This window comes from Podarcis filfolensis (genome assembly GCF_964270895.1).
Source record: "Podarcis filfolensis genome assembly, chromosome: 1".
Classification (NCBI taxonomy): domain Eukaryota; kingdom Metazoa; phylum Chordata; class Lepidosauria; order Squamata; family Lacertidae; genus Podarcis; species Podarcis filfolensis.
In genome coordinates this window covers 55,343,986-55,370,146 of record NC_139604.1, presented here as the reverse complement: position 1 = coordinate 55,370,146, position 26,161 = coordinate 55,343,986, and the positions used below count along the sequence as shown (strand labels likewise).

Genomic DNA, 26,161 nt, shown 5'->3' with positions numbered 1-26,161 from the left:
ATACAGAAGCAGAAGAGTACCAAAGCCACGGGACATACCATAGGAGGATAAAGCAACGCATCACTCTCCGCATAGGATTCCTGCCCTTCCTCCTGCTGTAGACACACACATTGTTAGTAAGGACGGGTTGTTATGTAGGAAGGGGAGAAAAGGGAGCAAGAAGTCTAACTGAGAAGTCACTGGGGAAAATGAAAGAGAGGCTGAGTTGAAGGTGTGAATAGTCAACAAAGACATGGGTTACGTGTTTAGTTAACAACTCTGCAGCCCCCCAAAACACACTGGTGTGGGGGCGGGGAGAGATGGTTTGTAGCAACACTATTCCCAATGCATTATTCAGTTCTAGAAATCCTTGGTCTTCTAAGCTTTGAGGGTTTTGTTTGTCTTTAAACCTGTCAAGGGGTATATAAACTACAAAATAAGCTTGGACAGCAAGCTTCTCTTGTTCTCTCCCCATCTTTTTTGCTACCCATGCCCAGAAACACCTATGCCCCAGAGGTCTCCCTCAATGGGCATATCCCAGTCTTTACCATCAGTGGGGCTCCCTTCATAGATTCCATTTCTTCTCCAGATCGTTCCAATGTCCTATTATGGTCCCGCTCGTTCAGTGTAGAGTAATTGTCTGAAATGAAGAGGAAGGCTTGATATGAGGAAACATCACATGGGCCCAAGGTAAGCAAGGACACACTCTTCCCTTCCTCTGCTTCAAGAGTCAACTTACATCTCCCCAGCCAGCCAGGGAACAAGCATCATCTTCTCCTTCCTTGCTGATTTACAGATGAGAAGACGTGTGCGCACAGAGCACAGACCATCATTTCCTCTGCATTCTTCTCTCCACTCAGTATTCTCCCTACTAGCTAGCTCAATGGAACTGGGGGGAAAAGAGGACTCACCACAATGCTGCCTAGCTCTGGGACACCCTAGAGTGTAGTAAGCCCGCTAATTTAAGGGAGAGAGACATACGCCAGCCTTAGTTTCTGAAAAAGCTGTGTCAACCTGAAGATAATGAGAATGTATTAGCTGTAAGCATCTAGAGGGGAAAGATGAATCCTGTTTCATTTTGGAAAGCCTAGAAGGGATCTATCATTGGCTGATTGCCTACATAAAAGCAAGGCTATCCCCCTAATGCAGCTACCTACTGCGTTTTATTAGCAGGATACAAGCACACTGAAGCCAGAGAAACTATACTCAACAGAGAAACTTACCAGTAACAGCACTGGTTGTGCTTTATTCTTAGCAAAGCTAGACTTCCAGCTACTAAGTAGCAGGAGGATTAGCTACCTCTGTGGGGTTGATGGACAGCACTGGCAAGAACCTAGCACAGCATCTGCATAGCTGGACTGGCTATGTATTGGTGTGTTCACATGTACAGGACTGAGTTAGATGACAAAGCACCTGTGGCCCACTAGGTTTTGGAGACAGGTTTAGAACACTGCACAGCTATACACAGAAGGGTGCTGGAGTTTATCCAGCAGCAATGAATGAATGAATGAATGAATGAATGAATGAATCAGTCAATCAATAAACCAACCAACCAACCAACCAACCAACCAACCAATCAATCAATCAATCAATCTCTACCTCTCTCTTACCACTGAATTTCCCATACCTGGTCCCATGTTGCCCATTTGGATCTCCTCTCGAGAAGATTTCTTGTCTGCACAGAATATAAAAATCAGAGCAGTTAGCAACAAAGTCCTTGCTCCTTGTTTTGACTAATGTGGGACTTGTCTTATCTATAGCAGCATTAAGTGTAAGCCATTCAATTAAGGTCACAGAAGTTTCCCACCAGCAGAAAGCCTGCTAGCAATTTTGGTCATTCCCTTTCACTATGCAAGAAATACCGATTAGGAGAAAATATTAATATTCTTAAAATCCTTCTACAGATTGCAACTTTCGACAGTTTTGAACGATGACGTTTTGTGTTGCTGCTACACTAAGCCACCCTTTCAAAAAACAAATGCATTCACTCTTTTTTTTAACTTGCTCTTTGACTAATGGGCTCTTGCTGCGGCTCAGTGATAATGAAGAGTGTCTTAAACAAAATAAATATCATGTTAAAAGTTACAACTAATCTTGCACTTACCTCCTTTTTGGTTCTTATCAATGAGGGGCAAGGTGCTGTCATCAAAGGAGTTGCCACCCTGGCTTCGAGCACTGTTACTCCGGTTCACCTGAAAAGAAGGAACCAGCCGGTATATTTAAGCTGCCATTAGTGCTGATGTTCCTAGCTACCTAAGTATTTCCTCAGCACTTCAAAGCATAGGCTGCCATCCATGGGGGCTCTGGGTGCACCCCAACACAACACAAACACACCCATTAAAGAGGACAGGGCTGCAGAAACAAGCTTTCGCAGATGTTGAATGCAGCCTGCCCTGAGAACCTAGGCCTTCAACTGAAAGGCTGGATTCACCCTTTGCTCTTTCGACACAGTGTGGCGTAGAGGTGAGAACGCTGGACGAGGGAGGAATCCATTTTGAACCGATTTGTACATAATTTTGGCAGTTCTGACCTCATCAAGCTTTGCTCTTACACTGGACCACCCTTGTGCATCAAGCGCCTGAACCCAGTCCAATTATATGCAAAATTATACAAAAGAAACAACATTGCACTATGTCAAGTGTTTGATTGGGGGAAGGATTTCTGCTTGCCAGTCAAAATGACACCCCCTCTCCTCCCCCACATGCTGTTCTGGGGGCTCCCCTGACCTCTCCAGTGTCAATTAGGAGGGCGTGTGGGGACCCCCCCATTGCAAAAGCCTTTCTGCTGATGGGGGGCTCATTTGTTGAAACCCACCGTCACACGTATAAAAGTCAAAACACACGTTGTGCTATATTTCTGCGGCATAATTTTGTATGTTAATATAACTGTATTTGTATAGTTATATGCAGTGCAGTATTTTTTGTTTATGTGCTGTTTACTTTAGGAATCTTAGAGTGTACGTCTGTACACATATTAAGACTTTGCATAACATGCGAGAATTGTTTGTGTTTTTAGTGGAACTGAAGTGGGGAGAACTCTCTTCTTGGCGAGTGAGGCGGGGATTAGAAAAAAATCCATGTGGATAAGCTCAACATTGGCGTTTTCAGAAAATTCCACCCCTGGTTTAACTCCCAGATACCTGGAAGTCAGACTTCTTCCATCCTTCCTTCTCCAGTGGCTTCCGCAATTCCTTATACCCCCAGATTGTCTGCAGTACAAGAGCAGCTGCTCTGATTTCTCTCTCTGAGCGGTTCCTAGGAGGAGAGAACAGAAGATTATTACAAAAGAACAAACAGCCCAGCCCATAAGCTTCCCAAGAGAAGGATGGGGGGTTGTAGGAATCTGTGCAGGCACCCTCTACTTAACCCCCTTGGGAGCTGCACCCACCCAGATTTATTGATCAGCACCAGTTTCTCAATGCCTTGCGTCTCCCGCAGTTTCTTGGCTGCTTCCAAGTTATCCAGAATGACCTCATTTATGGTATTTAACACAGAGACCACAGTATCTTCAGAGAGGTTCTTAGCCGGCGTTTGCTGTCCCCCTGGCAAATTCTTCACTAAACTGGGGATGGCATGCTTGCCTAGGAAAGGGAGAAGATCAGAGTTGGTTAGAGGGAAAAGAACAATATAAACAGAAGTGATCAGAAGACAGAAGCAGAATTGCCCAACACTCTTTTAGACCTCGAAGGCTCTCCTACCATGAAACTGACATAAGGCACAGGCTGAATATAGCGGAGAGGGAGGATTCTGTTCTCAGCTGATCAAGGGAATGCAACTGTCAGAACTTCATTCATTCACCCAGCAGAGCAAGTTGCCAGCCAAGCCTCATTTAGCTAGGTGACAGGAGAAGCCATAACAAAATGCTAGTGCTCTTGTTGGGACTACAACTCCCATCAACCCTTACTTTGGAGCCATGTTGTTTGTTGTAGATGGAAATTGAAGTTTATATAAATAGATATATACTGGAGAAGCCTAGAAACCCTCAAAACACTTGAACCTTGCATCACTTTATGCCAGTTTCCCCAAATCTGGTGCCTTCTAGTGGCTGTAGGTTGGACTCCAACTCCCAGGACCCCTAAACTTGGGCCATGCTGACTGGGGCTGATGGAGGGCACCAGGTTGGCAAAGGCTTTTCTCGCCAACCTCCACCTTCCAATATTCTACTATGATTCTTGATCAATAATGATCACAAACCCACAAACAATTATCCTACTGCCTATGGGCACAGGGACCCTGACCACCAGTGCGTTCCCTGGCACTGAGCATCTTTCAAGAAGCAGCATGAGTTGTGTTTGGCTTGGCCGATTCTTGGCATAACTCAGCTAGCATGTGTTTTGGAAAGGATTCCCCCCCCCCCGAAGTGTTACCCACACCCAACTGCTGAGACAGGACAAGAAATCCACCAAAGTCCCTTCCCTTCCTGCTCTCACCTATCAGCTCTTTGTTACGGGAATCCACTGCCAGGTTGCGCAGGGCTCCAGACGCAGCTTTCACCACACGCTCACTGTCATAAGTCAGCAGGTCCGCAATGGCAGAGAGGCCTTTCTCCTGGCGCAATGCAGAGCGGATGTACCGACCGTACTGCAAGGAGAGAAAACACAAGACACTTGGCTTTAGTGAAAGAGCTACATGAGAAGCTATTAGATCTACCCAAAAAGTGCACTCCATACCCAGGAATAATTTTTTCCCCTGAACAAAATGCCCCTGGCCTTACCTCTGCGTTCCCACAACATTAGTACAGTGAGAGCTCAGTTTTCTTAGGAATTCCCATAGCAAAAGTCCACAGTCAATCCAATGCGGAGACCAGCTGTTTGTTTTTATAGTTAACACCCAGCTTGCCAAATGCCTTCTTAACCACAATGTTGACTTCACTATTCCACTCCGGAAATTCCCCATCAGGCCGAGACTACAGCCTAGACATGAAAAGCTATCCAAGGGATCCGTGAATGGACGGTCCTTGCAGCCATGAAAGGAGCACAGAGAACATGGCCAGGGACTTCCATGGCTGCTGCCTTCTAAACTGGACCTGCTTGTCCAGTTCAACATGTGCTGGGATGCTAGGAGGGACCAGATGGGACTCCTACTCACTTATGCACAATGAGGCCTCTCTGCTTTGCCCGCAGCCTTAACTACGAACTTTTGCCCAAGATAGGTCTTTTTTAATTAAAGAAGGCAGATCCCAGTTTGCAGTCCCTGCCTCTCTCGGGTGGCCCACTCACCGTCCAACGCCCAGCACACAAATTCTGGATGGCTCCTGCTGAAGCTTCTAAGATAGCTTGAGTTTTGCTCTCCTTCAACAGGGAAATATATATGCGGACAATCTCCGGCTGGAAGAGGAGCTCATAACCTAGCAAAACGGCAGAGAAGGAAGTTTCATGTCAAGCCTGCCAAGCTCCCTTTTAGGTACCCCCCACCAGAAACAAAGGAAGCTGCCTTATGCACTTGGGTTTATTTAGTTCAGTGCTCTGAACACTGATCATGACTCTGCACGAGAAGAAGATGGTTACCACTGAGCTGTAACTCTTCCCCAAAGAGCTCCTGGGTGGCCTGGGGGGGGGGGAATAGCAGTGCCCCCTTGGTTAAAAAAAAACCAAAACCCTCCCCATGGCAGACCTGCCTGGTGCCAACACTGCCTAGCACTAAAATGATGGCAAATATGTATTATTTTCCCCTTAGCATCATACTGTATTTTATTTATTTTTATATTTTTTTATTTATTTATAGATTTTTAATATTTATATTTAATTTATATTTAATTTAATATTTATATATTTTATATAAATATAAATATAAATAATATAAAAATAAATATATATATAGGTTTTGCCAACTGATCTAGACACTGCTGGATCAATGCTATTCAGTTACCTTTCACGTAAGGAAGCTGCAGCCACAGAGCAAGAATGGCTATTTTCCCAGCACACCTGCGTGCCACACCTTTGCTGAGAAGTTCAAGAATCTCCCACCTTCACTCAAACCCTGTGCACATCTCATGTCCTTTGCCTGCATTAAAGGCTGATCATGTGGGAGCTCACACAACAAGATACCACACAGGAGAAGTAGTTAAAACAAATTTACTCTGCCCACCCCCCATCCAAAAGTGAGAAAGGGGTACCTTTAAGAAGCTGCCTTAAACCAGATCAGACGTTTGTCCATCTAGCTCTGTGTTGTCTATTCTGACTAGCTGTGGCTACTCAGTGTCTCAAGCAGGGAGGCTTCCCTACTATGGGAAATCAGACAAGCCATTGCCCTTGCCCAGAAAAAGGGTAAGAAACATTACCTTTTGCAGGGGTTGGTCTTTTGGGGAAGTCTACGATATCGGTAGAAGGATCCTCTGCCGGTTTTTTACCTTGTAGGGAGGGAAACCCAAACAAACAATATTAGGAAAAGGAACTGGAGAGAGGGAGAATTTCCAAAAGCTCTTCATCACCAACACACTGATCCCCGTAGTGTTGGCAATAACTGGCAGTGGATCTCCAGTCACAGAGTCTTTGTGCAGTACTGCCACCACCAGAGATCCTTCTACTGAAGGGTGGGGAACCTGCGGTCCTCCCTAGGTTGCTGGCCTCCAATTCTCATGATCCCTGAGCACTGGGCATGATGGGACTGACGGGAGCTGGAGTCCAGCAGCAACCAGAGGGTCATTGGCCTGATCCAGCAGGCTCTACTTCTGCTCTTCCCACCCCCATCCCACCCTTGCTTTAACTGGAGATTCCAGGAATGAATTAACGGATGCAATCTATTCTAAACAATTTACTAACATTTGACTGAACTAAGTACATTGTATATGCGAGGAATGCTTCCTGTGGGGTGGGAGTATAGGGGAATTGTTTGTTATATGTGTTTTTAGAAATTGAAAGAAGAACTTTTAAAAATCAGGATTTCTACCACTGAACTATGGTCCCACTCTACTCAATTCAAAACTGCCAAGGCTAGAGAAGCACATAGACTAGCAGCCCTGCACAGCTGTCAAGCAAAACAGGCCTGACTTCTTGCTGTTCCGCACTAACCACGCCACACCAGCATTGAGATTGGGGCCGGTGCTCTCCTGCCTCAGGCAGCTGTTGCACCACACGCCCTGCTCTGGCACTTTCACCACCCGCACTCAGGAAACATGCAGCGTGCAAGTCAATGCAATGTCTTTGGTTAGGGTCCAAGAGGGAGGTTTCCTTGGGAGGAGATACAAGCTGAGCATAATAATGCACAGCTGGCATTCTCCCAATCTGCACCATCTACTCTGTTCAAGAGCCGTGTTTTTTTCAAGTTAACTATTGCAGGGTGGGGGAGGAGTGAATGTCGCAAAGACCAGGAGTGGCACAAGTAAGCAGGAAAGGAAAACAAGCACAGCAGGAAACAGAGAATTAAGGAAAGGGCTCCTCTTGCTGCAGATGTCAGGCACAACGACAAGGAGGTTACTTAGCTGCTTTTTCCATGGGCATTATTATCTCTCCCCACCCTCTGACATCTCATGATTTCATGTCTCAAAGAGAAAAGGTCAGTTCACACAGAGAGATTACACTCAGCTGAGAATTACAGCCAAGCGGCAGCTTTCTGACAGGCACCCATGTACAATACATGCATCTCCAAACATGCTTTGTCACATTCACATTTTGCGCTTGCATCTGAAAAGGTGTGGTGCAGGGGGGACCAGCCTGTGACTCTCTAGAAGTTGCTGGACCCCTGGTTCCCACCATTCTTGACTCCTGGGCTATGCCGGTTGGGCCTGACAGGACCCGGTAAACCAGAAATAGCTGGATGCCTACAAGATTCCCCATCACAGGCAGATTTGATGCTAGTCCTCTCTGCACCCGGTGCTCCTTGCCTTGAAGGGAGTTCTTAGGTGCGCCCCCAGCAGAATGCAAGACTATGAACTCAGCATTGTCAAGGGCAACGAATTCTTCAAGCACAGAACAGTACTGTGTGCTTGTGCTACTGGTCAGGTTTGGCCACAGCCGCAAGGAGGGCAGAGGAAAGCTTTGGAAGGAGCTTGCAAAATCACATGTTTTATAGAAACAAGCAAGTCCCACCCCCGCCCCCCAGGAAGAAAGCTCAACTCACCTCTCGAGAACCACTCGTCTTTGGGCGGAGGAGGAGGAGAGGGGAGAAGGGAGGCAAGAGAGTAGAGATGCCAGCAGGATTCACAGGCCATTTGGAAGGAAAGCAAAAGAGAAGGGGAAAGAGGCCACAAATTAGTCGAAAACCCCCATCCATCACCTTGATTGACACACCAAAAAGACCAGTCATCAGGCCTTGAGAGACAAAAGAGCAGGAGAGCCAGGAAAAGTTACTGCAGCTATAGAACGCTTCAGTGGAAAAGCAGCAGCTTGTCTTTACGAGGCCAAGGACAACTTAAGCAGCACTCAGAAACATCTCTGCCTGCTGTCCTCTAGCCTGACCCCATCTATGCAAGACTGGGCAGGGAACAAGGCAATCCTACCTTTGCCTTTTTTGGCACCAAAGCAGCTGGCTGCATGGGGACCGGTGTTGTTGGCCGCATTGAGGGGCACTTCCTGGTAACGCTCTGCGTGGGGGATCTCACGGTGCACCTGGTAGGACAGGTTCCTCAGGAGGCAAACACAGTTCTCCACAAGCTGGCAAAAGACAGACAGTTCCTCAAGATGGGCATCAAGGTCACAGAAATTCAAGAGGTAGGGAGTTGCGTGCACAAGAATAAGCAAGTACAAGAAAGGTGGAAAAGCAGGAGCTCCGGTAGTGTTCTGCACCTTGGGACAAGAATTGGGGGGGGGGGGGATCTGACAGCAGCAACACATTCAGGCTGTGAGCAGGAGCCAATATGCCCTCTCCTCACTGATGGGCACTAACAGCAAGCCCTATCAAGATTAGATGCACCAAGGTGTTGCCCGTTGGGAGCTGCCTAGTGCAACTGAGGGGGGCCACCATCCGTGAGCCCCACATTGTCCTTTTGCAGGTGTTGCCTGAATCCAAGCTGTGCCTGCAAACAGACTTCAAAGGGGCTTCCTGTAATCACCAGTCAGCTGCTTACAACAGTCCAGTGGAGCTTTGTCAAAGCCGGCTTGCTGGTGGGGGATTAATGATCTGGCCCACCAGCTGATCCAGCTCCCCATCCTGATGTAAAAGGCATCAGCTGGGGGGGAGGGGGGGAGAGACAAGCTGCCTTAGTGCATCTGTGAAACAACCCAGAGACCCAAGTGGAATACCACTTTGTGAAGCGGCAGCTCCCTACAAAAGGGCAGGCGGGGCAAACATTATGCCCAACTTTACAAGGGTGGATCTGGGGTGGGGAAGAGAAAACAGATACATCTATGTGCTTTATTGGGAATCTCCTCTTTATAAAATGGGAGAAATGTTCCTGGTATGGGTGAAAATTAAAGACTCTCCGACTCAGGCCCTGTAAAGCCTCTCATAACCACCTAAATGCCGCTCTCAGAAAAGGGGAAAATCAGAAGACAGGCAAACACAGCACATTGCATTTGGTGCAGAATAATTTCTCCCTACCCCCAGAAGGGCAAGTGGCAACTAGAATAGGGCTACCTCCTCCCACACTCCCTTTACCTTGCTGTCTAAATCTTTCTGGCCAATCTCTGCTTGGACAATGTAGATGAGGGCATCCACTAGCCCATCACACTCCCGCAACTTTCGGCGGGCTTCACTCCTCTCCGAGCTGACATTTCTACAAAAAGAGAAAAAGAAACATTAGAAAGATGGAGACACTATCAGGTAGTGACTGTTAAAGCCTGTCTGCTTTCCTGTGCTTAAATTTAGGCCACATTTTCACTCTCAAGTCTGTGCTGGGTTTGTGTGTGGAGATTTCAAGCCCCTGGCTTGAAATCTGGGAACCTTCAGACATCATGGCAGAAGCCTTTTCCTCATACAACCTGCTACACAGTCCTAGTCAGGCTAATTGTAAACCTCATGGGCTATCTATTTCAGCTCCAACACTGCCTCTCTGACTGTCACCCAATTTCTGCTGCTGCAAAACACACACACACACACACACACACGGCAGCCAAGAAGACCAGCAACTTCATCTTGTTCCTTCTCTGTGTGGCCCATCTCTTAGCCCAGCCAGAATTAGGGGACAGACACCAGAGTACATTGCTCCGATGACCTGCAGTCAGGAATTCAACATTAAGGCAAAGCAGGAGTTCTGTGGTCTTCTCAAGTTATAGCACCTCCAGTTTATTAGAAGGCACCAATCTCAGCCCCAAGAGTCCAGTCTAAATGGTTCATCTCACTTCTACCAAAGCCTCCTCCCAATAAGGTGGCAAACATCAGGCTTGCCTTATGTCTGCTAAGAACAGGGCCTTTTGTGTGGTGGCATCCAACTTTTGGAATGTGCTTGCCGTGAACATCAGCCAGGCATCTACAGCAGGGTCACTCAGGTGTCTGCTTAAAGCTCACATGCAGATCAATGGCCTCCAGCACACAGAGCACGCAGGTGTGCCTGGAGGTGCAGGGCAGCCCCAGCTTACCTAAGGCAGCCAATGGTGTTGGTGAGCACCGACTCCCACTCTATGTGGCGGGGTTTCGAGTCCTCGCTGGGCTCCCTCTCCCATCCAGAGTGTGGGATGATGACCTCATCAGTGAGGGCATGTAAGGCATTGTCCACAATGGCCATTTTTATCGAGTCGTGAGAGGACAGGTTCCAGAGTGTTCCTGCGCCAAGAGAAAGCATTTGCCTGGTCAAGGAGTGCCTGGAAGAGCTCCGATGCCTCCACCTCCACCTTCCCTCCCAAGGCCCAGAAATTACCTGTGATGACCTCGGTGAGGTCCATGTCGCGCGCCTTCCTTAGCAGCCGCACCAGAGCAGGGACACCGTCGCAGTTCTTGATGGCGATCTTGTTGTCCTGGTCCCGGCCGTAGGAGATGTTCTTCAGGGCTCCGCATGCCCCGTAGTGCACCTCCTTCTTGGGGTGGTCCAGCAGCTCCACCAGCACCGGAATGCCCTTCATCTTGCGCACCTCCGTCTTCACCTTGTCGTTGCGGTAGCACAGGTGCTGCAGGTAGGCCGCGGCGTTGGACTTCACCGCATCCAGGCGGAAGCCCAGCATGGCGATCACCTCGGGGAGCTCGGGCTGGCGCCAGTTGGGCGGGGGCGGGCCCCCTTTCTGCAGGCTATCCATGCTGGCTAGGCTGCCCCTCTCGTGCTGGGCCAGGGGGGCCCAGTAGTACTGGTCTCTAGCCAAATCATCCACCAACATGTCCTCGTAACTCCTGCAAAGGAAGGAGGAAGAGAAGCAAGTTACTTTCAGGATTCGTAAGTCATCCAAAGCAGCTGCACTACCACAGACAGGAACCAGGCTGGTCTGCCTATCTACAGAAGAGGTCTGCGGGACAAGGATTAAAAAGGCGTTCCACCAACACCAACCACCTGTTTAAATTTCTTGGTTGGATAAGATAACACAGGGACCCAGTCGTGGCATAGCATCCCCACTGCTGCCATGCTAAAAGCTGAAAGTGTGGCCCAAAAAGCTGTGCCCAAACAGCCAATCCTCTAGCACAGCCTTTTTCAACCCGTGGGTCCCCAGATGTTGTTGAACTACAACTCCCATCACCCATAGCTAGCATGGCCAGAGCTCAGGGATGATGGGAGTTGTAGTCCAACAACATCTGGGGACCCACAGGTTGAGAACTGCTGCCAGGAACAGGTGGTGGCAGAACTTCCTAGTATCACCAAGTAAGAAGGCCCTCTTTCCCTGCATCACCTTGACTTTCCTTTCTTGCTCAAGTTTTCAGATACGTAGGCAACCACAAGCTCTTGGGGTCAAGCACCCAAGTGCTGGGACTGTCTTGAAATTAGAAGCAGACAATAACAATGACAGCAGCTTACACTAGCGGCTTAAGCTGGGCCCAGGAAGAAATGGTTGTTGTTCTTAAAGAGAGGTGAGCAAGTTCCCAGGTAGTTTTGTCACTGGGGATTTTTCCAGCACTTTCGCCTCCTTTAAGATATAGACACTTCTCGTATGTTACTGCAGCCTGGCCACCAGAGGGCAACTTGGCACCATCTGTGTCAAACCTCAGGCATTGCATTTTGTAGGTCATCCAACCTGCTCCTGCCCCAAACACACCCAAGATTCAGAAGAAGACTTCCAGTGCTTTATTCAGCCAGGCCTTCCGCTTTGTGCAGTAATTAAGCCAGGCAGACACTCCCGTTAGATTAGATGGTGAGATTTCAAGGACACCAAATTCTGACATGGCACAACTGAGCTACCACACACCCAAGATCTGCTTAGGAGCAAATGACTGCAAATGCCTCTGGAGGTCTTACATTTCATGCAGGGTGCTGGCTTGACTCCCCAAGATCCCTTCTAAATGTAAAAGCAAGACCTGCACTGCAAACTTGGCTCAGCCATGAGATTCCCAACCTGTCCCAGTCACCCCCCTGTACCCTGGAAAGTGTGACTGAAGCAATAGAAGGTGGGAGGGAGGAGAGAGAGAGAGAGAGAGAGAGAGAGAGAGAGAGAGAGAGAGAGAGAGAAAAGTGGCTAGGTAAAGGTGGGGAAGGGATGAGAGAGTGGTAGAAAAGGTCTCAGGACTGTTTTTAACATCCTCAAGGAAAGCAGAAGTCCCTTTCATCATGGTGCTACAAGGACAAAATGGTTACAGGGATTTGTAGCATCAGTATACCTTTTTTCACAAACTATTCACATGGCATGAATGGATGCAAGGTCTGCAACATGCAGGAAAACCGATGCTTCCACTGCCTTAAAGGAACAGAACCCTTGCCTCCTCATAGAAATGTAGTCCCTCTAACACTTGGTTTTCCTGTTAATGGATGCATTTGGGGCCTATATAACTCAGTATACAAGCACAGGAGACAGGACAAGATTCGATACCAAGAGCACTTCAGCTTTTGCAATAGTAATATAAAAAGCTTTCAGGTCCTCACAGCCATGGAAGAAGCTTAAACAGTGTCCAAGGAAGGTTTTTTAGGTAAAGATGGAGATGGCCAAGGATCTCCCGACCCTGAGATCAGCCTCACAGGTCTAATGTTCCAAGTGGCTCCACATTCCTTTAAAACATTCTTACTGCTGGAAACAGAACTGCACAAGGAGGACCCAGGAAGTCTAACCAGGAACTGATCTCCCACTTTGGGAGCAGAGTTGTGTGTGGCTGGTTAAGCTGTGCTCCATCTCTCCAATCTGTAAAGCATGCAAAGCTTCCCCAATCCCCATTTAAAATGCAGCAACCTGGACCAGCATCCTCAGCACTAAGTCCCTGGGTCCTTATCTATACCCATGTGCAATGCATAGTTCTAAAAGCAAGTCAGCCCACACTGTTGATACCCAAACCAAGCGTGCACAAAGAAAGCAATGTCAAGATTACCCAACTTTACCCCTAAAAAAAAATCTATCCTGGACACCTACACACCAAGATGATGATGATGATGAATATTATTATTATTCATCTGAGACCAAACTCAAGACCTGGTTTGCTTTTGCCAAACTACCCCACTGCTTTGCAACCCAAAAGGAGACAACAAGATGTGCATCTTCGCAGACTCCTTCAGAAATGGGGTCCAGCAGAAACCCCCAGCCCACCCTGCTTTCAGGGTGTAAACACACACAGTGCATCTCCAACACCTGTCATTTGTGCCCACACAGATGCACTGCCAAGGACGTACACCTAAGGCCTCCTCCAGCCACTGTCTGGAGTGGTTTTGCACGCATGAATGTTGGGCCAAAGGGGGCCTAATGGGAAGAGCTCCTTCCTTTGCAGCTTCCTTGCTGAATCAACTTAGGGGGAGCCACCGCTTAGTAGCAAAGCGCAGACTTCACACTAGTGGTCTGGTCCAGGACTGGGGAGCCTCCCAAGGGACAAGGAATTATATCTGCATAGTGGAGCTGTCATGCTTTACACGTATACGGTCTCTCGAGATCAGGCTCTGGCGCCTGTGGTTAAGAAAAGAAAAGGAAGTGGGAGAGATGCTTGTGCAAGACCAATTAGAGCTGGTGATGGACAACACCAGAGTAGCTGGGAAACCAGCCCAAGTCAGAGGAAGGCACTTCTTCATAACCTCAGCATACTGCCATATCCAAGCCTTGGCCAAGAGTGGGATCCTGACAGAGTGGTCCCAAAGCTGGAATGGAGGAAGCAAGTGGTCCCATGGGGTGAAAGAGGCAACCGAGGAGTGTGTGGTCCCAAGGAATGCCACCTTAAATCATGGGGAGGGCAGAAGGCATAGCCTTCATTTTCATCTTCAAATATTCAAGCAGACATTCTGGGGGGTGGGGGGGTGGGACTGCTTGTATGATCAAATTTCCATGTTTTTAAGACGCAGGTGGGAAACCTGCAAAACGCATGCAGCACCTCCCACCCAAAAAAGTGGAGAGAAAAAGAGACAATAGGGAGGGGGAGGGGGGGAGGGGGAGAGAGAGACAGAATTCTCTCCACTGCTAGTATTCAGCTTCTAACTACTTTCCCACCGAATAAATGTGTTCCTCTGCTCTGAAAATGTTGCTCTGCCCAGCTAATAAGAAGCCAATTCCCTAGTCATGGTTTGCTCTGATTCAAAGTTAAATGCCTGAATGAGAGTGGACAGGTTTCAAGATTCACCTGCTCTTTAAGCAGAGATGGCAATAATCCAGAAAGCAACTAGGTTTTAGTCAGCGAACACTGCAGCTTTGGAAAGGCAGAGCCCCTACTTTCATTGGTTTTAAACAGATTGGTTGCTGAAAAATTTATTTTCCTCCACTTTGTTTTAAAGTGATTTGTGATTTAACACTGTTGCTTGGGTTTTATTTTGTTGTTTCTATTATTATGTGTGTTTTTAAAAAAATCCTGTAAGCTGCCTCAGAGAACTCTGATTATTGGGTGGCCTATAAATTGCAAACACAAATTAGGGGGGACAACCCATCCCTTATCAGGCAACATGATTTCAGATTCCATATCCATATCTGTAGCAAACATATTCTTGTCAAGCTGGCTTGTGGTTAAATGTTCTTGCTGCATCTCATGTCACATTTTTAAAAAACACCAAGAACATAGTTGAAGTCACATTTGCAGAGCATGATGCACATATTGTGGAACTTATGTTCAAGCAAGACAAATTTGAGTTAGCCCACTAATTTAGCTGTAATGAGAGCTGAAAGGGTGACTTCTGACTCCTTAATGCAGGCATAGGCAAATTCGGCCCTCCAGATGTTTTTGGGACTACAACTCCCATCATCCCTGACCACTGGTCCTGTTAGCTAGGGATGATGGGAGTTGTAGTCCCAAAAACTTCTGGAGTGCCGCCGAGTTTGCCTATGCCTGCCTTAATGCCTCAATTCCAATTTTTCAGCATTTTAACAGCCTGTATTCTATGAGGAAGCTGCTGTTGTTTATTTTTGTTTAAAAGTGCATTAAAGCCTTTGCTTTCATAGCTTCTCACAAGCGATTCCTCAGGAGCTGCATGATGCCCGGCCCAGTTCCAAAGCACTGCTTCAGACGGGTGGTTTTCAGCGTATATTTTGTAGGAAACCCATCAAGGAAATTTGCTATGGCAAGCAATGAAGCTTCCATCTAAGGCGGGGCCTCCCATTACCTCCCTTTCTTGTATGGCCATTGTTGCATGGGGTTCATTCAACAGTGAACATTCAGAACAATAGCACAGCCTGAAAGGCCTGGCCAGTGGCCTACATAAACAGAGAAGGCACCCTAATATCCACTGAAACACAAAAGGACAGGCAAATACCAGCTCCTTATCTGACAAGTCAGTGTGGAAATAAGCCCCTGAAGGAAGGAAGTTTGAAGACCACTGTGCTCCAGACTGCAAGTGTCCAAGCTGCCTTCTGGAGGCAAAGCGCCGTTGACTTGGCAGTTGCTTTCCAGCTTGAAAACGTGTTCATACAAGACAGTTGCATAGCTCTGGGTTATTTTTGAAACCACAAATACTGTTCCCTACATGCCCTAATCTCTTAGATCACAGAGCATACAAGAGACACTCGTCCAAGCTTTAACCCCTCCCTTCTCACTGCAAGGGATTCAAACTGGGGCTCTTCAAAAGGCAACACTTGGGCCTGGCAGCTGTTCTGGGAAACTTCATCAAAACCGTCATATCGTCTCAAAGCAGCAAACCAACCCGTACCGACTTTCCGTGTGAAAATATGAGAGCACAGGGTGGGGGTGGGGGGAATCAATCCTCTACAGTGGCTTACTGTCAGACCACATCACCTCCTGGTGTTTTTCGTGCATGCCTCAGAAGTTTAGCAGAATGCTCGCAAGTGGGTCTCCTGACCTTCATGGCAGATTACTGAGCTAGAGGACACTGAACATACTAAAAGGCTGTTGAGGCCTTTCTTCACAAGGGCAAGCTGCCAAGTCACAATGGTTAAAAAAAAAAAGTAGTAAAGTTCAGTTCCTTACTCAGAACAAGTAAAGATGTTATCTGGCTAGTTACCATCATAGGAAGGAGAATGGACAACAGACATGCACACACAGCTCAACACAGGAGGTGGCAGCACAAGGAAAAAGCTCAGCCGGTAAAGCATGAGACACTTAATCTCAGGGTCGTGGGTTTGAGTCCCATGCTGGGCAAAAGATTCATGCATTGCATGGGGCTGGACTAGATGACCCTCATGGCCCCTTTCAACCTCTACAATTCCACAGAGCCAGTGTAGCAGAGTGTTTAGAGTACTGGTCTAGAACCTGAGAGACCAGGGTTCAAATCCCCAGTGTTGAAGCTCAATGGGTGACCTTTGGTCAGGCACTCTCTCAGACTGACCTACCTCACACAGTTGTCATGAGGATAAAGATGTGGAAGGGGAAAGAACCATGTATATATACCACCTTGAGCTTCTCGGAGGAAAGGTGGAAAATATAATAAATATAAATAATAAATAGTTTATTCAACCTTTATTTGCTTGCACAAAGCACAGCAATTTCAGAACTGGCAGTCAAACTCCACGCTTGGAAATTCTACTGGAGCAGCTTTTATGCATCAATGTTAACTGTGCAGGTCACAGGTCAGAACAATACAGCACAGGAAGGAGCCGCTTTTCTATAATCATGTGAGCAAGTCGCTTAATTGTTCACTCCTCTGGCTAAACTTAAGATGCCACATGCATTAGCCGCAAAAAAAAGCCTGAGGTTATGGGCATTTTAAGCAGTCCTGAGTTTTCAGGCATTATTTTTGTTATTGTTAAATTTGTATCCCGCCTTTCCACCAAACCATGCTCAAAACAGCATCAAAACATCCCTTTATTGTTCCTGATGAACTCATGAAACAGAAACATTTCCACAGAAAAACAAAACACTGCACCATCACCACCTGTCCAGCAAGAGCAGTCCAAACTGGGATGGGGTAGGACTGCCGCTGCTCTGAAGTAATTTGAGAATCCTCAGGAGATCCTGAACACAGATCTCCTATACGTTCTTGGAGATCTTGTTTATCTGTTGAGAAGCCAAAACTGGATGAAGTTTTGTCCATTGACCCAAGCAGCAGGTTTTGCAGAATTTCAGCCTCCCCTAACCTACCCTACCCTGATGAGTCCTGGGCAATAAATCCATTGTTAACATTTGTGAAGTCAGTCGGGCAAGAGAAGCCATCACTCTGCTCCATCAAGAACCTGCAGAGTTTAGAAGCTGTGTAGGTCAAGCAGAAGACACCACTTCTCCCCTTCTAGGCCTGAGTTCTGCAGCCAAAAGCTACCATAACTGATTAATGACAAAGTCACCTACTTCAGGGGTTAGCCAAGGTGGTCAAAATTCTTCCTCTCTGACAGCAATGTCAAACAGCAAAGGAGTATTAGACAATATAGTCATTTTACATACCTTTAATCCATGTACTTTAATCTGCAGAATATACAGTGGAAGGGGGTGAAGAGAACTGAAATTGTGCTGAGGATGAATACTCTGGGTCAACACTGAGCGAAGGACAGGCAGAGGCAGAAGCTGACATGAAGCAGCAGAAGACAGGTAGGAGACCACAGAAGAGGAATGGAAACTGTGCCGTGGAGTTTGCCACTATTCAGCTCCATTTTACCAAAAGCCTGAACTTTTAACAACCCTCTTTCTATCTGAATAGCTAAGATAAATTATCAACCCTGTGTCTCCACAACAAATCAGGGTATTTAAGTCTGGGTGATTGGGATGTGGGGTTTTTTCAATGGAAGCTGATATTCGCAAGATCATACTACACCAAAGGTACAGAGCAAGGGGACAGGCCTTTACTGTGGGATCAGTGCTTCTCACACATAGAAGTTTCTCGCAGCATCCACACAATGCCAGTGTCATCAGCCTACTATAATCTGAATCTCCACCCCATTTACCCTTTCTGGGGGATTTACCCTTTCTGTTGCCATTGGCCTATTTGTAGCCTTAAGCCCCCATCTGAAAACACCCAGTTGACTGTAAACCTATGCCACCATTAGGCAAACAAGAAAAGAGAAGGTTAAGTCTGGGGTCCCCCATGCAGCACTTGCAGACATCGGAACACACAACTCTTGGTGCCCATCTGGCAACTGCAACCACTACCTATTTTGTTGTTGTTGCTGTTCCTGTTTTTTTACACTTTGGCAGCAGCTGCACTGGCTGGAAAGAGAACTGCCGGCCGCCAGCTGCCCCACCTCTCCCTTTCCATTTCCCAGACCGCCTTTGGGTCCCATGTAAGCCCAGAGGCATTCTTCACTGGAAAGGAAGAAAAATGATGCAGCAGCCTTCTTTTGAAACTCCTCAAGGGAAAAAAAAAGCCACTACCTGCTAAATCTCTGAGATTGGAGAGTGGGCGGCAGATTCCTTTTTATTAGGTTGACACAAGAGAAAGCAAGCTCGAATGTGTCAACTTTTTTAAAATCTGTTTGAGGGTATTTTGCCTGCATTTTGGGTGTGTGTCTCCGGGGGGGTATGTGCATGTGGCTGCTTTATTTGTTTTGGGGGGCATGTTGCCCATTTTACATGTTTTAGGTTTTTTTTGTTTGTGGTGGGTAAGTTCTGGCTGTTTTTCCTGTGTGAAATGATGATGATGATGATGATGATGATGATGATGATGATGATATTTATTTCTACCCCGCCCATCTGGCTGGGTTTCCCCACTCTGGGCAGCTCCCAACAGAATAAAACATCAAACATTAAAAACTTCCCTATACAGGGCTGCTTTCAGATGTCTTCTAAAAGTCAGATAGTTGTTTATTTCTTTGACATCAGGGTGGGCCCCACAACCGAAAAGGTCCTCTGCCTGGTCCCCTGTAACCTCACTTCTTACCGTGAGGGAACTGCCAGAAGGCGCTCGGAGCTGGACCTCAGTGTCCGGGCTGAAAAATGGGGGTGGAGATGCTCCTTCAGGTATACTGGGTATTTTGTGATGACCATGACAGTTTCAGATTTCCAAATATGACCCCAGGCCACACACAAAAAACCTGGTGAGCCCTAGGTTTATCTATTTATTTAGTAAGATTTATACACCATGCAAGCATTTGAATCTTGATACAGAGCCCTGAAGCCCCTCGCTCTACAGCTGTGAACCAGTCACTGCTACCTGTATGCTCAACAGAAAAATGCTGGTCATACAGTCAGGGTCTTCTTGGCAATGGAAAGCAAGAACTCACAGCTGTGCAACACCAAGGCTCATTTTCATTGCAGTGACAAAAGGATGCATTTTCACAATGGGAAGGAATAAAGAGTACCTCATAATACCGGTACCAGAGATGCCATCTTATTATAGTTAGGCCTTATCTAGCACCTTAATGAGACTCCTCATACACACACTCAAGAATTCTTCACAAGGGTCCTGCAGAGCTAGCTTAGTATCATCCCCACATTGAAGGTGGAGGATACTGCAGAGGAGGACTCATGGAGTGGCTTGCTTAAGATCACTTAGCACACAGCAAGAGGTGACGTGTGAATGGGGACTTTTCATCCAGAAAATAGCCATCACACTGAGCTCTCAATATACTTCCTCTTGAGGCCAAAAAGAGCACTAGCGCCACAAGCTCCTTACAATTATCAACAGACATTCAGTGGCACATTTTTGGAAGGTTTACTTGAAATAACATTTTCAGCCTTTTCCTTTTAACTGAAGGGACAAAAGCAGATGAGCAGAGTCCTCTAGAAAAATTCTGCTCATCCCTGAATCCCAAGGCCAAGTCTGTACAACTCTAAAGCTCGCTTTATAGACTGCATTGTCAGTGTCTCAAAGAGCTATGGTAAAAGCACATCTTCACAATGTTTCTTAAGAACGAGTGCATGTCCACCCCTCCAGTGTCGCTTTAACAGATTCTATATCATGGCAGAATCATTGCCACCATCTGCCCTAGAATGCCAAGCACAATGCTCCTACCTGAGTCTCTGGCGGGGGTCGGAGGGAGTCCCAGTCCGCCTGGCAGTACCATAGTCTGGCATGGTGCCGTAATCGAGGTCATCGTATCCCATGCTGCGCTGGTCGTCCTCCAACCCGTAAGGCTCTGGGTGGAAGCGGTTCAAGTCCATGTTGCTTCCCCCTACCCGCACCTGCGGCTGAGGCCCATAGACATCCTGCCGACTGGGGGCCCGGTAGCCGTCCATGGAGGGGCGGTAGCGCTCGTCGATGCGCGTCACGCGGGACAGGCTGCCGTAGTTGTGCTCGCTGCCGTGGTAGCTGTCCTCGTACGGGCGGCCGTAGCCGTCTGGGTAGTGGTAGTTTCGCGGGAGGGTAGCTGTGCCCGGCTGGCTCATGTAGGCCCCAGGGCCGCCATTGGTGTTTTTCCTGAAGTTCCTATCCATGGTCTGGATGTAGTTGTTGGGGACTGGAGAGCCATCCACAGGCAGCCCATCGGGGCCAACAGGAACTTGCTGCACTGTGCGCGTGGTCATGGTCTTCACAACCTTCTTCACCTACACAACAGTAACGGGAGCTGTTAGGCATCTGCCAGCGCCTTTGACCCCCAAGTAGTCAGTGCCAAGCTGGAATCACTGATTTCTTTGTGGTATTTCCCCATTACTTCCACATGGTCTTGCTCTTTTTACCCTCCGTGGCTCTTGTTCTGGGCCGTCTTTCTAGACGGCGGGGTAGCTAATGTGGCACCCTCCAGATGCTGGACTACAACTCCCATCATCCTTTGCCATTAGCCATGATGTAAGCGGGAAGCTCAACACCACATGGTGGTACACCTTTCATAGACCTTTGCAGGTGCTTGCAAAACCTGTGCACTGCAGGCGAGTTAAGTCCAACCCTAAATGTTTTCTTGCTGAGAGAACTGGCAGAGCTGCAGTTCTCAGAATCCTGCTTCTGGGACACTTTGGTTAAGCACAATGCAATATTGCCCATTGGTTAAGCCTGGCTAAGCTATTAGGAGCTGGTGGCAGAATCACATGCTCCCTCCTTCCTGCCCAGCTTATATCCTGCTCCTCTGTTAAAATGGTTACCTTGGTGAGTTCTGTCTGCTGTCTACATCACCACCAATAAACATGAATGGCAGTTAGGCTAGACAGGTTGAATTCATGCTCCCAGAAATGAGGGAGGGGAGCGAGTGCAATCCTGCAGGCCTCCCTCTACTGGTGAATTAAGTTGCCTTCACTGTGCCTGCATAGACTTTTGGGGATAACAAATGAAGCAGCGAAAACTACTTTAGATCACTGCATAGAGGCAGCTGCCACTAATAGAAATTTAAAACACCGCTTGTTTGGGTGTTCTAAGCCCCAGCGGTTCTTTGCTGTCGAGTGTCTGGTACACACAAGCCTAATCTCTTCCCAGCCCAGCTACTAAATAAGGGGCACATTTCACAATATCAGAACCTGCAATTCTTCTCAAGCCTCTCACCGTGGTCTCTGTACGGCGAGTTTTCCCATCATCAGAGGTCTCCACCGAAATAACTGACATGGCACCCTCGGGATCCTCCTCCATAGTGTAGGTCTCTTCCACAATCTGTCCTGGGTCTTGCATCCTGGGAATGGTGCTGTATATGAGGTGACTGTGGTCCTAAGGAGACGGAGATACAGATCAGCAGCAGCCCAATTCTGCCCAGACAATTCTGCACACTTCCCATAAGCCAGGCACAACCTGCCAAGTTCCCTTTAATACCCAGTCTCTCTCTCAGGAAGCGCATACACAAAAAGGGTTTTTTTTCTCTTTAGACATTGCTATTTAAGGCTTTTGAACCCAAGTTCCAGTTCAAACCACAGTAAATTCATGCAACAAAATAGGACGTCAACCACTGAGTGGCTTTCCATTCAACGCAAGAGTAGGAGAGAAAGTGACTCAGACTTCCTCTCCACGTGCATAACAGTTTCTCAACATTTTATGGAGGAAAAACGTAGGCCCATCCCACCCACCACAGGCTACAGATTGGAGAACCTCAAAGAATCCAGCCCGAATTTTCACATCAGGTTAGATCCCCTTGAAAAAAGCAACAACACCTTCAGCAAATTAGTGCCACCTGCCAGAAATAAGTTTTCAGTTCCGTTCTTTACCTGTGGTCCGTTGAGTTTCAGTTCAGAGAATTTCTGTCTCTCCAGGTCAGCATTGCCCAAGAAACGGCCGTTCTGTAAAAGAAAATAGTGGTGCATTTGTGTCCACAATCAGGGGAAATAAGGGGGGGCGGGGGAGTGGAAGTCACCTGTGGCAATTGAGCAAGTTCAGCCCTGGTTGAGTTTATGGCTCACCATAAAGTGAAGAACTAGAAGGCTGGTCTGGCGCAATTAGCAAGTAACACGATACATATAGGTTGCAGAGTGTTAGGTAGCTCCTTAAGAGGTTTACGCTTCCTCACAGGTGGAGAGAGAAACGGACAAGTTCTCCTGTCCATCTATGAAACCCTATGCAGGGAGAGAATGCAGCATCCCAGAGAGAACTAAAAAAGACTGCATGCTGCCACAACCCAAAAGGCATCAAGAGCTCTTAACTAAGGTAGCTAACTAAAGGACATGGAAGATCACCTTGAGAAAACAGTTCAGAGACTGGGAAAAGCAGCCCCTGGCCACAACAGCTCAAAAGTCTCAAGTCCCATCTCCATCCTACAAAAAGAACGAGGGTGACCCATCTCAGCAGACCTCTCCCCTCCAGAGTGAAAAGGATTTAAATGCAGGATCTTCCAAGTAGAGCACTCAAGTTCAACACCACCTTGCAGACCCCTGCAGCTCTGTTCTTGTGTGCATCCCAAACAGTTTCCATCCCTGTTGGGGCAGAACTTCTGAACTAAACAGGACTCAAAATAGCAACCGCAAGCTTAATAAGTATCCTTTGGCGCTGTCTACTTCCTCAACCCTACCCCTGAGGTTGAGAAGTACAAAACGCAAATAGCTAGCAGTAATCAAACAGAAAGGGAAAGGCAAGATGAGCTTGGCTTAAAAGCCTCAAAAAAAAGTCATCTGGGGGTTTTCTCCACATCTACCCGAGACATTTCCTTCATGCTACTTCATCCTGGTGTGTCTGAATTTGAGGGCACTTTGCTATCAAAGAACGAGGGTTGCCATTATGAGCAGCTAGGGCAAGGAAGTTTTGATTGTTCTACAGCAGCTTAAATGAAGAACTCTGGCTTATTATTATTTTTTACACCAAGATCCTCATATCCAGGATGTTCTCTAGAAAGCACTACAGCAGCTAACTCCACTTCTTTGCTGGGCATCCCGTTACACAGATACACACTCTGAACCATCAGTAATCAATACAAGCACACACTGGCCCACTACAAGCCTAACATTAAGGCAAACCATGAGGGAATGGGTTTGGGGGTACTCTAGGCAAAAATTCACAGCTGGTTTGCTCCTGTCCTGCTGCTGTTACCCAGAGTTAAGCCATGGTTTGGCCTAGCATTACATCAAACCACAAGTTGTAGCCAAGGTTTGTTTATGACTTACCACACATGGCTCATCTGGAGTGAGGTAAACCATGAGCCTGGTCTTGAAGGTCCCAATAAGCCAAGCCATGGCTTAGTTCTTAGTACTGTGGCAGTGGCAGTAGGACTAGAATAGATGTGGTGGCCGCACGTTCTGCTCTGAGTACCTGCAGGCTCACTCATCCACACTTCAATGTGTCTGGGCTTAGTGTTATAGGTGAACCAGACTTCTAAGTATGGTATGATATACTACTGGTCTTCAGGAGTTAAAATGGGAATAGGAAGGAGAGAATCAGAGTTGGAAGGGACCCTGGGGCTTAACTAGTCGAACCCTCTACAATGGAGGAATTACAGCTAAAGAATCCCTGACAGATGGCCAGCCAACCTCTGCTTAGAAGCCTCCAATGAAAGGAGAGTCCACCACTTTCCATGAGGTGGACTCCTATAAAGGAGGGTCTGTCTCCCAAGGAGAAGCACTTCAGTTTCTACTTCAACATGGATGGTGGTTTTTATTTCATATGACACTAGGCACTGTGAAAGCAAAATCTAGCCACTCACTCAACATTGGTTGCTCAACCTCTCCATGACACCACTTCCTAAACAGAGCTGTTGTCTAGGGTTAGCCGCTGAACAGGCACTGGCCTGTAGACCCAGCTATGCAAAGTGCAGAATGTCATAGCCCTTGGGCCAAGTTGCCCCGCAAACCATCCCCGACAGAAGCCACACTACCAAGGCGGCACTCCAGCAGGCACCACTTGAGTCCAGAAGCCAACAAGCATCCTGCTTGCCCACCTCACCTGAGGTGATTTTACCTGGTGCCGGCGGGTGAGGGTGCCGTTGGCCATGGTCTGGCTGGCATCCTGCGGGGAGACGCGGACGCGCTCCAGCTGTGCAGAGACATGGCGCCGCTCCTCCTCCAGTGCCCGCGTCAGCTTCTCAAACTGCGCCTCCTGCTCTTTGACGGAGGCAAGTATACTGGCAGTCGACTCCACTTCCGAGTCATCCATGGTTGTGAAGGCCCCGCACGGGGGGAGGGCGGGTGCAAGGCAGGGAGATGCCACGGGGTTGGAGGGAATGGACGTCACACAGAAAAGGGGGCTGGAGGGGAGAAGGGAGCCCCTCACTTCACACACAAGAGTTGGGGAGAAAGTAAGAAGAGAAAGATTTAGGTCACAGAAGAGAGAATTTGTTGCGTTGATTAAAAAAAAATTAAACTTGGGGAAAGACCAGAGTTTTGCTTCATTTTCCCCTCCCACAAATCAACAGAGCAGGAGAAGGAGACGACATATTTTCTCCCTCCTAGCCTCCCCAAGGCAAACAAGTGCAAAAGGAAATTCGATTCCCAAGGGTGCTCCCTCAGGAGAGAAGTGGCCATGGCAAATTATGTTTCATGGCTTCTTTTCTGCAGGCTCTTGTCAAAAGTGCAGGCCAGATTCTGGGAAGGATAGGCCCAGCTTTCTGGCACCCACAGAAGTTTGAGGGACAGTTTTAATGGTAATACTCAGGATTTTAACCAGTGGTCCTACTGGGGGTGGCTATGATTTCCCTCTAGGCTGACTATGGCCTTTTCTATACTTCCCCTGCAATTTAGCTCCCTTGCTCCCAACAAATCCCTCACGTTATGTGGACGGTGTACCCTTCTAACATGAAGCACTTGGTTGAATCCCACTCTGAGCAGGAAACAACAAGCAGGAGAAAGGAGATTAGTTTGTGGGTTATTTAGAAGCTACCTGGTATATGTTGCCTTTGCAAGCTTAGCTCTGTGTGCCTTTTAATGCATAGGCGAGGGAACCCTGGCCAGGGAACAGGAGTTTGGTCTATGTCTCCAGCACTAACGTTTTTCCTGTAATGCAAGACTGGTCCAAATAGCCCTGGCTTTTAAACACAGAGCAACCATTTGTTAATCCTCAGGAGTGACACTCTCAGTAGTGCCGCACGCTCCCAAGATTTGTCTCATATCTACTAAGACCAGGACTTGTTCAGTGTGGCGGCACAAACCCCTTGGAATGCACCCCCAGTGAACATCAGCCAGGCACCTACGGTATTGGCATTTAGGAGCCTGCTTAAAAGCTCATCTGCTCATCCAGGCTTTCCCCTGGGAAATGATCCAATTATGTATTTGAGATATTAAGCTGATCTTCTGGTTTGTGATGCATTTTGTATTGGTTTTTTGAATATAGTTTTACTGCTCATCTTATGCTGCCCACTGCCAGGGCTTTTTTCCTTAATGTTGGCAGAATAGATTTTTTTGCAAATAAATCTTAGCGATCCCTCAATACTGCCCTATTAATCCTGAAGAGGTTGTCGCAAGAGCCGCCTCATATTTAACATGTGGCCTTTTGATATGGCTGCAATTTCCAAATTCCACTGCATCAGCACTTACAGATCTGACTGGCCTGTCTAGAGCCCAGGTCCTTGTCTCCTAAACAGGAAACTGCCTGTCAGTTATGTTCTTGTGCATTCCTGTCAGGG

General features: G+C 47.5%; 1 protein-coding gene and 1 long non-coding RNA gene across 26 annotated transcripts in view; one reads left to right on the top strand and one right to left on the bottom strand.

Moving 5' to 3' along the window:
- The window catches only part of LOC310746160, a 223,564-nt gene that overhangs the window by 134,804 nt on the left and 62,599 nt on the right, over positions 1 to 26,161 (top strand). The gene's annotated exons all lie outside the window — the stretch shown is intronic.
- CTNND1 (catenin delta 1) overlaps positions 1 to 26,161 on the bottom strand; it is a 56,005-nt gene that overhangs the window by 2,382 nt on the left and 27,462 nt on the right. For 5 of the 25 annotated variants that reach the window (XM_083586545.1, XM_083586525.1, XM_083586523.1 and 2 more), the window contains 16 exons: positions 24,502 to 24,812; positions 22,326 to 22,397; positions 21,676 to 21,834; positions 20,218 to 20,750; positions 10,711 to 11,174; positions 10,433 to 10,616; positions 9,513 to 9,630; positions 8,416 to 8,569; positions 6,259 to 6,327; positions 5,198 to 5,325; positions 4,409 to 4,559; positions 3,367 to 3,559; positions 3,119 to 3,233; positions 2,084 to 2,171; positions 1,607 to 1,654; positions 528 to 619 (listed from right to left, as the gene is read on the bottom strand). In XM_083586545.1, the coding sequence (XP_083442671.1) occupies positions 528 to 619; positions 1,607 to 1,654; positions 2,084 to 2,171; positions 3,119 to 3,233; positions 3,367 to 3,559; positions 4,409 to 4,559; positions 5,198 to 5,325; positions 6,259 to 6,327; positions 8,416 to 8,569; positions 9,513 to 9,630; positions 10,433 to 10,616; positions 10,711 to 11,174; positions 20,218 to 20,750; positions 21,676 to 21,834; positions 22,326 to 22,397; positions 24,502 to 24,696 (2,763 nt within the window). In that variant the 5' untranslated portion in view covers positions 24,697 to 24,812. Of the gene's footprint in view, positions 1 to 38; positions 96 to 527; positions 620 to 1,606; positions 1,655 to 2,083; positions 2,172 to 3,118; positions 3,234 to 3,366; positions 3,560 to 4,408; positions 4,560 to 5,197; positions 5,326 to 6,258; positions 6,328 to 8,036; positions 8,055 to 8,415; positions 8,570 to 9,512; positions 9,631 to 10,432; positions 10,617 to 10,710; positions 11,175 to 20,217; positions 20,751 to 21,675; positions 21,835 to 22,325; positions 22,398 to 24,501; positions 24,813 to 26,161 lie in introns of all 25 variants that reach the window. The other 20 variants (XM_083586539.1, XM_083586521.1, XM_083586526.1 and 17 more) reach the window with 7 other exon arrangements.